Source organism: Halichoerus grypus, chromosome 6, assembly GCF_964656455.1.
Source record: "Halichoerus grypus chromosome 6, mHalGry1.hap1.1, whole genome shotgun sequence".
Classification (NCBI taxonomy): Eukaryota; Metazoa; Chordata; class Mammalia; order Carnivora; family Phocidae; genus Halichoerus; species Halichoerus grypus.
Genome location: NC_135717.1, coordinates 9,213,358 through 9,227,110, shown reverse-complemented (window position 1 = coordinate 9,227,110; position 13,753 = coordinate 9,213,358). Strand labels below are relative to the sequence as shown.

General features: G+C 54.4%; 1 protein-coding gene across 2 annotated transcripts in view; it reads right to left on the bottom strand.

Annotated features, from left to right (window-relative positions):
- Nucleotides 1-13,753, bottom strand: part of HIP1 (huntingtin interacting protein 1) — a 145,945-nt gene that overhangs the window by 76,829 nt on the left and 55,363 nt on the right. The window contains exon 1 of one of the 2 annotated variants that reach the window (XM_036112527.2): nucleotides 2,993-3,196. The exons of the other annotated variant lie outside the window; for it this stretch is intronic. Coding sequence (XP_035968420.2) covers nucleotides 2,993-3,010 — 18 coding nt within the window. The 5' untranslated portion in view covers nucleotides 3,011-3,196. Of the gene's footprint in view, nucleotides 1-2,992; nucleotides 3,197-13,753 lie in introns of those variants that run through there. 2 annotated transcript variants of the gene reach the window in all.

Here is a 13,753-nt window from a genome sequence, read left to right as displayed (position 1 = left end):
GTCAACTCTTCAGGCCAATCAAGAAAATAAAGGGGTGGGGAGGGCATCTGGCTGGCTCAGTTGGAGAAGCGTGCGACTCTTGATCTTGAGGTTGTGAGTTTAGAGTTTAATAAGCTCTATGTTGGGTGTACAGATTACTTAAATAAACAAACAATAAGAGAAAGGGTGTGTGGGGGTGGGTATCAGAGTCATCTTAGATGAGACTTTGGAAATCATCATTTTCCTAAGAGCCACCACATAAGGAGGGCTTACTAAGCCCATGCCTTGAAAGAATTATTTCCAACCTTCACTAGGATGCTCAAGGCAGGTACTATTAATCTCATTTTACAGATGAGGCTAAGAGGTTAAAAAAAAAAAAAAAAAAAAAACTTGCTCAAAAGCATGTAGGGAATTGGGTGAACTCTAATCTGCTTTTTCTCACTCAGTGTTAAGCAAGAGGAACCGCCCCTCCCCCTCCCCCCAGCTGATGTCAGCCTCTGCCAAATGTGGCTGAAATGCTGGGCTTGAGGTTGACCCTGGAGCCAGTGGCCCCCAGAGTGAGGACTTCAAACCAGACAGAGGGCTTTAGTGGTCAGAACAGAAAAGTAACTTTGGCCTTTGGCAGGAATGGGAAGCAGGTGCCAATTCCCTGGGGTGGATCAGATTCTTCTGCACAGTCCAGGGTCTGTGCTCTTTACAGAGAGCTGAGGACAATTGTTTCTGAACTGGGCATTTGAGTGCTTGGTGATTAAAGAGAACCTAATATCACTTTTGTTTGGACCCTGAGCTAAAGGAGGAAAGAGGCAATACATGTGCCTCTCCTGTGCCCCAAGTTCTCCAGAGGTTACCCAGTGCCTACAGCCCAAGGTCGGAACACCGTGGTTGGCATTCAAGGCCTTTCTCATCTGGCCCCAACCAACAATCTCGACATTTCCTGATCTAAACCTGCCCCAGCCAAATGTCCCCAGCCTCACCCGATGGCCTTGCCCAGTCCTCTTCCTCTACCTCCTCCAGCAGGCAATGTCCCTCACTGCTCTCAGCAGAGCCAACCCCACCCAGCCTTGAAGAACCAGCCTCAGGCTTTGTCCTCCATCTGAACTCTGCCATCCAGTTCCTTGGCAGACCCCTACGGCCCTTGGAGCTGTGGCCTTCTGGTCAGGGCCTGCCTTGATAGCTAACTGTTGCTTTGGCCTGCCTGTCTCTGGACCCCTCTACCCAGATGCTAAAGGCCCTGAGGAGCAGGGAGGTCATAAGTTATGTTTCTGTGTCCCTCACACAGCACTTGCTATAGAAATGAAAGGTATTAAATAAATAATGTTGGGTTAATGAGCAGATGGATGGAGAGAGGTGGTAGAGTCAGAGGGGACCCAAACCTCCAAAGACACAGGTCCCTGAACTCTGTAAGCTAGTCCTCATAAGCCAGGCTTTGGAAGGAATCTCAGCTCAGGGCCAGAAGGAAGCTGGGGGTGATGTGGTTTGGTGGCCATTGGATTAGAGCTTCAGGTCCACCATGCAGGGCAGGTGACTCTGGTCCTGCTAAGATATCTCCCAAAAAGAACCTGGCTGCTACTCAATTTTCCACCTCCCCACCCTTACAGCTGAACCAGGATTTTTTGTGAAGGGTAGTTCTAATAGTTGCCCAAAGAAAGTAGGCTTTCATGGTACGCACATAGGGAATGGTGGTCCAGCCTCTCAGCATTGCCCAACCATGGATGGGTATGTGTCCTCATATGAAGATGGGAGCCAGTGAGACCCCGCATCCAGCTCCCAGCTACTTGGCAGTGCTCAGAATGGGACTGGTTTCCTGCCACAGAAGGGACGACTCTCACCTGTCCTCTGCTCCCCATCCCACTATCCCCTACCCAAGACAGATTGCCAAAGGCCTGGCAGGTCGAGGAGTTCACCTGCCTTCTCCATAGAGATGGTAACTTCAAAATGCACTTTCTGGGGGAAACTAGCTTAATTCTGTACAAGATGACCTGAAATTCCAGTACCTTCTCTTCCCTAAGGAATAGGCAGACCCAGACCTCTTTCTTCCCCAGACACAAAGACACATGTCAACCCAGCACAGACCATCACAAGATACCTCTCCGGCCTGACACACAGGCCCTCAAATGTTGTAAGTCTGGGGGTTGCAGGGGGTGGGGGGGCACTCTGGTCTAAAGCCAGGGTCAGGCTACCCGACTACCAACTGATGTCACAGACACCCTTAAATCTCCATTCAGAGGGGGAGCCACTTGGGACCTCTGGGAAAACCTGCCCCAAGTGCTCAGAGACCCCCAAATCACATCCTGTTACCTCCTGAGGGCTGTTCCCCAATCAATCAATGAACAATGTATTCAGCTCCTACTGTGTTCCTGGGGGGTGCAGGGCTGCCCTGACGGAAGGATCAGCCCCTCCAGGGAGTCCGAAGCTTAAGAAGCAAAGGTGTTTGCTTGTTCTCAGGCCAAAGCAGCTGGAGTTTACAAGTGGTAAATCTAGAATAGCCCCCATCTATGCCAAGGATTCCATTCCTGCCCCCTTACCTTCTAAGACGGTTGAAGTCCTAGCTCCTCCCCCCTGCCCTTCCAGGTTACCCACCTGTGCCCCCACCCTGCCCACTGGCTCAGTCCAAAAATCTTCCCATAAATCTTAAATAGGTATGCAAGCAGGGAGCCCTAGAGTGGATAGGACAAGCCCCCTTCCCGCAGCCTGGCCCTCCCTCTACCAGGCTGATTTCCCAGTTTGAGAGGAGAGCTCAAGAGCCCTCTCCCTGAGGTCTAGTGAGCTCTCCCGGGCAGCCCTGGTGGCAGCGCGGCGGGAAACCCGGAGCCCCATCCCTGTCCGCCAGCCGCCTCCACAATCCTGGCCGGGCTCCCTCCTCCAGCACGCCTGGAGTTGGGGCCGACGAGCAGGATCAACAATCCAGAAACTTTCAATGGATCAAGCCGACTGGGAGGGAGAGAGGGAAGGGGTGAGGGGGAGGACCGGGACCAGAGGAGGCTCCAGGGCAGAGCCCCTGCTCTTCACTTACCATCTTGCTCACATCCATGACCGAGGCTGCAGGGCACCCCCCACCCCTTGAGATCCCGCTTCCCCCAAATGCTGCTCCCGGCTAATTCCGCCCCGATGATGCCATGCTGCGGGGAGGGCGGCCGGCAGGGCCCCCGCGGACCGGGGAAGGCGGCGGCGGCGGCGGCAGGACCGAGGCTGGACCGGAGAAAGGAAAGGAAGGGGGAGGGGAGGCGGGGAGGGGGAGGGGGCCGAGCGCGGAGCCGCAGCGCGCACCGGGGGCGGGGGAGGCGCGGCTCCGCGGGCGGACCGCGCGGCCGAGCCCCTGGGGGCCGGGGAGTCCCGCGATCAGCTGGAGGCGCCGCGGTAGGGGTCTCGGGGACGCTGGGGAGGGTGGTGCGGGCAGCGGACGGATCCTCGGGGCCGCCGGAGCCTGCGGCCCGGGCGCGCAGTGAGGGTGTGATTTGAATAACAAAAGGTCGCTTCTCCCGGAGCCCCGGCGGCCGGGATCGCCGAGCGGGGAGCGAGGCCGGCGGGCCCGCCAGGAAGCGTGTGTTTGAGTGTGAGTGTGTTTGGGTGTACGCGCGCGTGTGCGCGGTTTGGTGGTGGGATCGGTGGGACTCAGGAAGTGAGCGGGGGAGGCGGCTGAAAAGGAGCGAGATGGGGGCGCAGCGAGCAGACATTCCAGTGGGGGCAGGGGGTCCGCTCGGCCCCTCCCCGCTTGGCTTCCCTGCACAAAGGCGGAATTCAGAGCCAGTTGTTTCCCTCCTGCGGCTAATCCGGAGGGGACGCCCAGATGAGTCTGGGGTCTGCAAACAGATGGGCGCATAGAAGGAAGTAGAACAGGTATCCCCGGAAGGCTCTGTGCCCCGCGCAAGTGAGCCAGAGCCAGCCCTTCCGGGAGCGAGGGAAATTAGCTCCTCGATGCTGTCTGCCCTGAGCGCCTAGCATCTCCAGCCAGAATCCCTGAACCTTCCACTCCTTACTCAATGCCTTATGTGCCCTTAGAGAAATGGGAGGCAGACACTCCTCTCTGCCGGAGACAAAGCTGGTGGCAGAAAAGGGCTCCGGGCAAATGCTCTTTTGGGGGCACGATCTCCAGAAAAAGCCTGGACATCCAAGCCTATGGTTTCAACAGAGAGCTGCCTCAAATCCTCTGATGAGCGGGGAGGTTTGGGGCACAAGCCAAGTCAGCAGGGACCTGAGGCCACTAACACAGACCCTGCTTTACCCAGGTGAGGAAACTGAGGCCCAGAGCAGGGGAGTGATTTGCCCCAGGTCACACACCTGGCAGGGACTGTGGGTCTGGAGAATCCTTAATAAGGACAGTGCAGCCCAAGCCAAAAAGAGCTTCCCAGGCTACCACGGAGCACCCCGCTTCTAAAACCCTTTCCAATGAACAGGTGATGGGACCCATCCACAGCCCTGGCCCTCTGGCCCCACACTAAGGGGCCAGTAAGACAACGCTAGCCTAGTAAGCCACCATCCGGCCCCAGGGCCTGCTGGGCTGACTAGGACGGCCCCCTCCCCTTCGAATCTTAGTTCTCAATCTATGAAATAGAGAATATTTCTCTGCCTGCCTCCTAGGGGGAATGTGAGAACAGCATGATATAAAAGACAAAAATAGAAGGACAGGAATGTATGGGGTTTTCACTGTGGTGGTTATTTTCATTTCCCGGCTCTGGAGCTCAGTTAAGGGGCCCTCAGCTTCAGCTGAGGGATCTCTGGACCCGGGTCTGTCTGTCTGTCTAATCCTGAGTCTGTCCTGCCCTGTCCCAGTGTTGCCCCTGGCAAGCGCAGCTCTTGTGGCACTGTGCCCCACCCCGGGGAACTCAGGAGGCAGCCCTGGTCTGCTCCAGTGTGATGGGCTCCCACAGTCCCTTCTACTGACTCGTGTCCCCAAGAGGCAGGAAGGAAACATGCCACCACATCCTCATCAGCCAACACTGTCCCCCGAGGTAAATGAGGGCCACGTGAATTAGCAGGAATCACCCAATGCAGAAATGAGTTTGGGGTTATTTGCTGCCTGATTAAATGTACAAAGATCGTCTTTCTTATAAACAAATAAATAAGATTTAGGGGCGCCTGGGTGGCTCAGTCGTTAAGCGTCTGCCTTCGGCTCAGGTCCTGATCCCGGGGTCCTGGGATCGAGCCCCGCATCGGGCTCCCTGCTCTGCGGGAAGCCTGCTTCTCCCTTTCCCATTCCCCCTGCTTGTGTTCCCTCTTTCGCTGTGTCTCTCTCTCTCTGTCAAATAAATAAATAAATTCTTAAAAATAAATAAATAAATAAGATTTCATATGTTTAAAAATATTATGAACCGTTAGGCATGGGGTTGATCAACAGATCAAGGTCTCCTGGCAGATCGTGGCACCCTGGCTGGCAAAGCCCATTTTCTCATTAAAATGGGGATCGGGACATCTGCCTCATACTGCACATGGGCAGTAGGGTCAAATGAAAGAAATTTCTCAAACTTCACCTGCAGTCGGCTGAATGATGGCCCCCAAAGATAAAAGGTCCTAATCCTGGGAGCCTATAAATACTACCGTATGTAGCAAAGACTACTCTCATATGATTAAGTTTAGGATTCTGAGATGGGAAGATGATCTTGGATTATCTGGGTGGACCCCAGATGCAATCACGTGTATCCTTATAACAGGAAGATCTGACACAAAGAAGGGGTAAGGCAAGGTACCAGAGACTGGAGTGAGACGGCCACAAGCAAGGAGCAGATTTTCCCTGAGAGCCTCTAGAAGGAGTATGGGCCTGTCAACACTTGGATTTTGGCCAAGGAATTACTAGTATCAGACTTCTGGCCTCCAGGACTGGGAGAAAATAAGTTTCTGTTGTTTAAGCCACCGAGTTTATGATCATTTGTTACAGCAAACACAGGAAACTAATATGCTGCTCAAAGGTCAGTGAGGGCTGGTGTCATGGCTGCCTCAGGGCTGCCCTCTCTGTGGACTTCCTGGCTGGGGAGCCGCCCACGTGATGGCAGAGGCCGGCCAGGAAGCAGGTGGGCTCTCCTGCTCCATTGGGGGGGGGCTGGCAAATAAGTACCCACATGCAAGCACGTATATGCACAAATGCACATGTGCACACACACACAGGGAAGGAGCAAACAGCGTCTTTAAAGAAGTTGAGCTTCTCTGCCTTGGCTAACCCAACACCCTGCCAGGCCCACCCAGCACACAAACACCTTTGGGTGCCTGCCTTTCCTACCACTTCTCTCGGGCAGACAGGTTCAGACTTGGAGAAGAGCTGAGAAGGAAGGGCCTGCCTGGGGGTTCCCCCTTCCAGAGCGGTTGTGCCACAAGGCATCCCGTGGGGCTATGGGCCACTGGCTCAGGCTGGCGGAGCCTCTTTTGAGTACATTGGACAGAAAGAGAGGGGCACCTGGGTGGCTCAGTTGGTTAAGCATCTGCCTTCGGCTCGGGTTATGATCTCAGGGTCCTGGGATCGAGCCCCACATAGAGCTCTCTGCTCAGAAGTAAGAATGCTATGGCCCTCAGCTGCTACTCTATCCTTTCTTCACCAGCTCCCAGGCCATTGCATCTAGCTGCCTACTCAGCATCTCTACCCCAGGGGGAAAGGGTGGGAGGTGGGAGGGGGTCTCAGTCTCCCAAGCATCTCAAACCCAAGGAATCTAAAGATATATTCTTCTTTTCTCTGTTTTCACATCTTCTGTCTCATCTGTGGTTCTGCCTCCACTTAGTTGTGTAAGCTAGAAACTTTGAAGTCAGCCTTATTCTTCCATTGACAACCTCCCACTCCCAACCCATCTATTCAGATTTCACATCCATGCAGTTCTTTCTTGCAAATAGCTTCCAATCTGTGTCTTCCCTTTCAATACTGACCGCTCCTGTGCTGGCCAAGACTCTCAACAACAGCCTCCTAACTGGCCTCCCTGCCTCCGGTCTCTTCCCATATGATTCATCTTCCACACATCTAATCTCAGCTCCTCACTGACCCACCCCAAATGGGGAAAAACAACAACAACAACAACAACAACAACAAACATACCTTTCCATAGGTCATTTGGCACTCAAGGTCCCTACTGGTCTGGCTCTGTCTCCATTCTAGTCCGTATTCTCCCATCCTCCTCCCTCCACCCCATCAGTTAGGTCCTGACCCATCAACAGATGTCACCTTCTCTATGAAGCCATCCCTGAGCCATCCAGACATAGCTGGTCACTGGAGTCCCTTCCTACAACGGATAGCCCCTGTGTATAGCCTGAATCATCCTGGGATGGGATGGTCTGTGCCCTGGGCTCTCCCTGCTCACGTGGGAGCTCCCTCGGGCAGGGGCTGGGCCTTACTGGCCTTACATCCTGCCCGGCCTCTCAGCCAGAATTTCATACCCCCATCACCGCTTCACCTTAAACAACTAAAAAGTACGGAATGGCCCCAGGAGGCCCATGGAAAGGTGCAGTGGATGAGTCTTGGTAGAGGGTGACACCTACCGGTGAGCCGCGGTTCTGCAGCCTAGCCCTACAAATCCGTACCACTGATGGGCGGGGCTGCCGAGCCCAGGGCTGGACCTTACAGAGTACGTTAATTCCAGTAATGAGGTTTCAACCAATCTTCCCTCCAAAAGAGCCTTATAGAATGTATGTTAGTGTGCTACCACTGACTAAGCATCTGCAGAGGGCTGTGAGGTTCAGAGAATGCCTTTTTGTCCATTCTCTCGACGAATCCTTATGGTTTTAAGGTAAGGCAGGTAAGGCAGAGAGAACAGGTTTTAAGACAAGACCTGTTTTGCAGGTGAGGTGTTGCAGACGAAAGAGTGTGCCACTGATACATGAGGAAGGCATTGAGATGGGGAGGGGAAGTCCAAGGTTTCATTAGCTTTGCCTACAGTGTTTTAGTATTTTATAAGGGGGATGTCCTGAAATACTATTATTTGCTAACAGTGGATATTACGGAAGGAAGAGTAGGCTCTAGAGTCAGACAGGCCTCAGGTTGAATTCTGGCTCCACTACTTTCTGGATATGGGCAATTAACTTAACCTCTCTGAATGTTAGTTTTCGTACCTGAAAAGTAGGGCTTATAGATACCTTCCAGGATTGGTGTGAGATTAAGCAAACTGATGCATAGAAGGCCCACAGGGCAGTGGGAGGCCAGCCCCGGCTCATCCCCAAACAGTCATTTCCTCCATTTACTTGGTGGCTAGTTCTTAAAAAGTTCTAGATGATTTTTTTTTTTTTTAACGCTGGAGTCAAAAGAAAAAAGGATAAAAAGCCAAGGGTATCAGTAGTCATCCTGATTAAAGTGACAGTAAATAAATAGGTTTCCAGGAACTACAGCCACTGAGCTACCCCCACTGAGCAGCAGAGAACACGAGCCTCAGCCGCTGCTGAGTGGTTCCTACTCTTCCCATGGGAAGCTGCAGCAAATGAGCCTTGGTCCGAGCGGGTGACCCAGCCGGCCTTCCGGTCTGGTGGTTCGACATCCAGTGCTCCCACCCAGCTCTCCTTGAGCAGAATGTGGCCTTTTCAATGCGTCACCCTGACTCCAGTGGGAAAAGCCTTCCACTGCCTCTCTTTGGGGGGATATGACCACACTTACAACTTGAAAAAGAAAAAAACCCTCAAGAAACACAAGCGTTCCTGGGCCTAGAGTGTATCTCATTATGTGAAGGTAGAGCATCACGTAGCAAGTGGGCAGGTGGGTGATGTGCGGGGGTGGGGGGGAGGCATGTGTGTTATGCCATGAATAAAAATAACCGCCGAGAACATTACTGAGTTCTTAATGTGCCAGGCATGACGACAAGCACTTTATAAGTACTATTTCTTTAGTCCCCAAACAACCCTGGATACTAAGTGTTCCTATTATTGTCCTTATTTTACAGATAAGAGAGGGAGGCCCAGAGAGGTCAGGTGACTTCCCCAGGGTGCCACAGCTAATAGGCAAGAGAGCCAGGGTTGAAGGTGGGCAGTGTATTCCACAGGTAGCCCCTCCCCTGGGTGCCCCCAACACCTGGAACTGCCCCGCCTGTGGGATACCTGCCCTTACCAGGGTTGGCAGGCAGTTTAAACTATGTAATTATTAGTATGTATGTTTATTTACAGGCTTTTCTTCATCCTAAAGCCTTGTGAACCAGTTGTGAGTACAGCGAATTCTCCTGCCTTCTCTGAAGTGACTTGCAGAAAGTCCCAGAGCCGGGCACTGGGCACCGGTCATTCAAATGAGGGGCATGCCTGCTGCCTCTTGGCCCCCGGTCCCCATCCCCCTCCCTGCACCTGCGTGCTACTGCGTTCCAGGGGTCTCTGCTGTGGGTATGCCAGGGGCGGGGAGGGGGGTGCTCTCAGAAATGACTCCTTAAAGTCGTTTCAACATTTCCCCTGGACGGTTTTCATCATCAACACACAGAACAGACCTATGTATTAGAGACACCTGGCATTGTCCCAGATATCCCAATTTCTGAAACTACAGTTCAAATAAATATTGACTGTAAGGCACCAGGTAGAAGCGACATGATTGAAACTTAGGCGGGGAGGTATAAGCAATGAATGAGATTTGAGGGCATGACTGGGAAAATCCCAGAGCCACAGGGGGATGAGGTGATGTCAAAGACCAGGAGAGAATGCAGTTGGGGACCCGGGGGTTCAGGAAAGTGCTGGAAAAGAGACTGAATGGCCATGCAGAGCCTCAAATCCCCACCTCCTCCAGGGATGCTGAAGGTTACAAACAGGTTCATCTTCCCTTTCAACATGTTCCTGCCCAAACCTTTCACGTGGAACCACCAGTAAGTCTCCATCTTGACAACTCAGAGCATACCTCTAATTTTATACAGAATCCTAGCTATTTGCGATCAGTGTACAAAATGCATTTTCCAGGAACCCCTTGTGTTGATTTTCACAAGGTGGCCCAAATGGGAGCATGGGTGGTAAGCTCCATAAATTCCCACTGGGAGCGCTGAGTAGGCACAGTGCCACCAAATCCCTGCAAGGGCCTGGCCTCTGAGCAGCCACTCAATAAAGACTTAGTTAACTGAAGTAGGACTCAACGAGTGTGGTGTTGAGCCTGCATTAAACCTCATAAACATCTGTGTAGTGCTCTGCCCAACACAGGGAACTCACCTGCAGCGTGCCAGGCACCAGACCAGATGCTCTGCCTGTGAGGTCCTGTCTATTTCTCCCCGACACGGATGCTGAGCTACAGAGAGGCTGGTGACTTCCCAAGGTCCCATGGACGTGACCACTGCAGGTCATCTACCACTGACTCTTCACTCCCCCCCACCCTCCATATCCACAGCCCACCTTTCCAAGGTGAACTTGGGCACGGCAAAAACTCGGATCATAGTCCACAGTCCGTCAGGACAGTCCATCAGCCTTCTAGGAGTAAGGCCACAGGAGCCCCTCCATTGGTTGGGACGTGTCTCCCCCAGGACACTCTCTGGGCACCAGCTGGGGATGCCCCTGGGGACCTGCAGCATAAATGAGTAATGAGATGAGGCATGAATGTTACTTAGCACGGGGAGAGGTCAAGTGCTCTGCAATCATCAGGCCCCCTCCAGGACCAAGGGACACACTCAGGAGCTTGGGAGTGCCGCCCACCACAGAAGGTGCCTGGAAATGTACCCTCCTGGGCAGGCAGGGAAAGGACCAGGGTTCTCCTAGGAAGAAGAGTCAGAGGTCCAGGGTGCCCCCTTTCACTCTGACACAAAGTGTGCATGAACCCATGGGGCTTAGTCCCGGTTTTATCACCCACGGGCCTCAAAATCTAGAATTCTCTTTCTAGTCCTGCCTCCCAGGGGCTCCCTTTAGGGCTCCCGGTGCTGCACCCCTCAGCCCTCCCAGAAAGGTGCTTCTCTCCAGAGGAACGGGTACACGTCAAGGGCGGGCCAGTGGGCAGACAGCCGTTTCAAACTGACAAAACCAGAAGGCTGCCCAGAGTTCTCAGACAATTCAGGGGGACAAGACGGGCCGGGCAGTGCCAAGCTGCTACGGGCCCCTGCTGCCTTGTGGACAGGCACTTCCACAGGCCAGGGAGGTGTCCCAGGAGGGCGGTGTGTGGACAGAGCCATGAAGGGAGCCTGGAGGCTGGGGATGATCGGGCACGGCACATGCAGGAAGACAGGACAGCAGGGTGACCACACGTGGCAGGGTGACCAAGCCAACTGTGTTCTGGATCCATCTGAAGTGGGGCCATCTCCCTGAGCAGATACACGGGGAGGGAGAGGGAGTTCCAGCTAGAACACAGAAAGGCAGACAGAAGGGCAGACAGCCGCCATGTACTTAGAGCCAGGCATGGACTCAGGAGATAAAGCAGGACTGAGCGAGCTCAGGGTGAGGACCTGGTGCGGGTCCAGGGGAGTCCAGCAGCAGAGGCTGGGCAGGGTGATGGCTCCTGCAGTCCCTGCGGATTCTCTCATGCGCAGCCGGAGAGGAGCCAGGCTGGAAGCTGCAGGTGGTCAGGGGCTCCAGCGGGGAGCAGGGCAGACGGGAGCCAAGATGGTGGCCATGGCTTCAGGAAGGGAACAGCAGAGATATGAGGGATGAAGGGATGATGGAAGGGCGGAGGAAGATCTGACCCTGGACACTGGGAGGGAGGGGTGCTGTTAAGAGGAATCAGGACGAGGATCCTGTCGTCTAGGGCGGTGGGGGACACCGGTGGTCGTCAGTCTGCGTTGCTGGTTGGCCATGTGCGGAGGGAGGGCGAAGAACATCCTGTGGCGTGAGCAGCTGGGGCCCAGAGGCACCAATTCAGGAGTCACCCGTGTGTGAGTCAAGAGAGCCAAGAGGGCCATTTGGGAGGCTGGCTGGGTCTCAAGGTCAAGACCCCAGCTCAGGGCAGGCCCAGGTGAAGGCAGTGGGGCTCGCAGAGGAGGGGCCATTTTGCTGGTGGTGGGCTGAGTGGAACTTTTGCTAATTCCTTTTGGACCTGAAGTACAATTTTCAAACCGAATCCTTTCAATATTTATAAGGGCTGCTTCTTTTTTTTTTTTTTTTTTTAAGATTTTTTATTTATTCATTTGAGACAGAGAGATACAGAGAGAGAGAGAGCATGAGCAGGGGGAGAGGCAGAGGGAGAGGGAGAAGCAGACTCCCCGCTGAGCAGGGAGCCCGATGTGGGGCTCGATCCCAGGACCCTGGGACCATGACCTGAGCCGAAGGCAGACGCTTAACCATCTGAGCCACCCAGGCGCCCCTATAAGGGCTGCTTCTTAATGAAGTCATGAAAAGCACTTTCTGAATGCTCCTAGCCTTTGCGGTGTGGCCTGGATCATCCCCTTCCTCATCCACAGCACAGCCCTCACTAGAATTTACCGGGGCCCCTGTTTTGGAGGACAGTGCCAGGCACGGCGGTGCCCACCTCTGCATTCGAGAAACCGGGTGTTCAGAAGCAAGGCGGGGGGTGGACGAGCAGGGGGCTTGTTACTGCCGGCGGAGGCTCTCCACCCCTGCTGCACCTCACAACCACCTGGGGGGCCAGCCCCGCCCCAGGGATGCCGGAGGTAACTGGCCCGCGGACCATCAGCATTTGAAAGCTTCCCCCAGGGGATGCTGACGCGCGGACCGCGAGCATCTGCACCGCAGTAGCCGGCGCTCAGGAACCTCCGCCCCAGTCCTGTCGGAAGCCTCAGGCTACGGGAGACAAGGAAGTGGGGCTCTTCCCCTAGCACTTCTACACTGGGAATTTCCGAGCTTCCACCTGCAGTTTTCCATTCCTTGGCCAAAGGCTCAGTGTAAGCGAGGACCTCTGAACACTTTGCCCTCCCCACTGTGGATTTCTTTTCCCTCTTCCCGCTGCCATCCTCCCCCCCCCCCACCTGCCCATTAAACACGGTGTTTGTGGGCTCTCTCTGCACATCTGACATCACGGGGGAAAGAGGGACACTCCAGGCACAGCAGAGCAACGTGGAGATGCCTAGCACACCGCCCGGAACTGACATCCATCCTGCAAGATAGTGGCCCAGTCTTAGGATGCCACTTTTAGCTGGTGGGTTCCCAGGCAGCAAAGATCTGCTAGATTTTTAAAGCATCTCCAGGCAGGCTGTGGGTAGCCAGCGGGGGTGAGGGGGCCCACTGAAGACACTCAGACAGATGGGAGCCACTCAACCAAGTCCCTGAGTCAGCAGATGGTCTGCAAACCTCCACTAAGGGGGCCCGGGCTGCCAGAGCGCTCTGCCCCTGCCTGCCCGGCGGCTCCTGCCTGGAGGCAGCAATTTTGGGCACCCTCAAATGGGCCAGCCCAGAAGCTGTCAGCCTCTCTCACTTGCCCCTCCCTGGGAAGACAAGTCCAGGAATCTGTCTCTGCCCAGTTACCTAATAAGCAAAGACCTGTCCCAGAGGCGTGGACCAGGGCAGGAGGTAGCAACCCAGAGATGTCTATAGTGACCGCGGGCCGGCCTTTCCATGCTGGAGGGGGTGGCAGCCAGGCTAATTCCATGTTATTACAGCCTTACAGGAAGCCAGCCTGGCTCAGCTGTCAACCAGTAGCAATTTATGGGCCTTGGGGGCAGAGGGAGGGAGAGGAGGGAAGAGAAAGGAAAACACAGCCCTCCACCCCCCCTCCAAAAAAATTGATCCTGAGTTATTTTTAGATGCTTATTCATCCCATGCATTTCTTTGTAAGAGCCAGGACATGGGCTCTGTAAAAAAACCATTTGGCAGGAGGCAGCCGCTCACATAGGAGGACGGAGCTGGGGGCACCCGTGAGCAGGTGGGAGGGAGAGTGGGAGGGTCTTCAAGGACACCCCCCCTTGTGGCAAAAATCTCCCAGGATTCCCAAGGCAGAGTAGAGAGTCTAACGGAGGAGAGGCTTTTCAATCAAAATCCC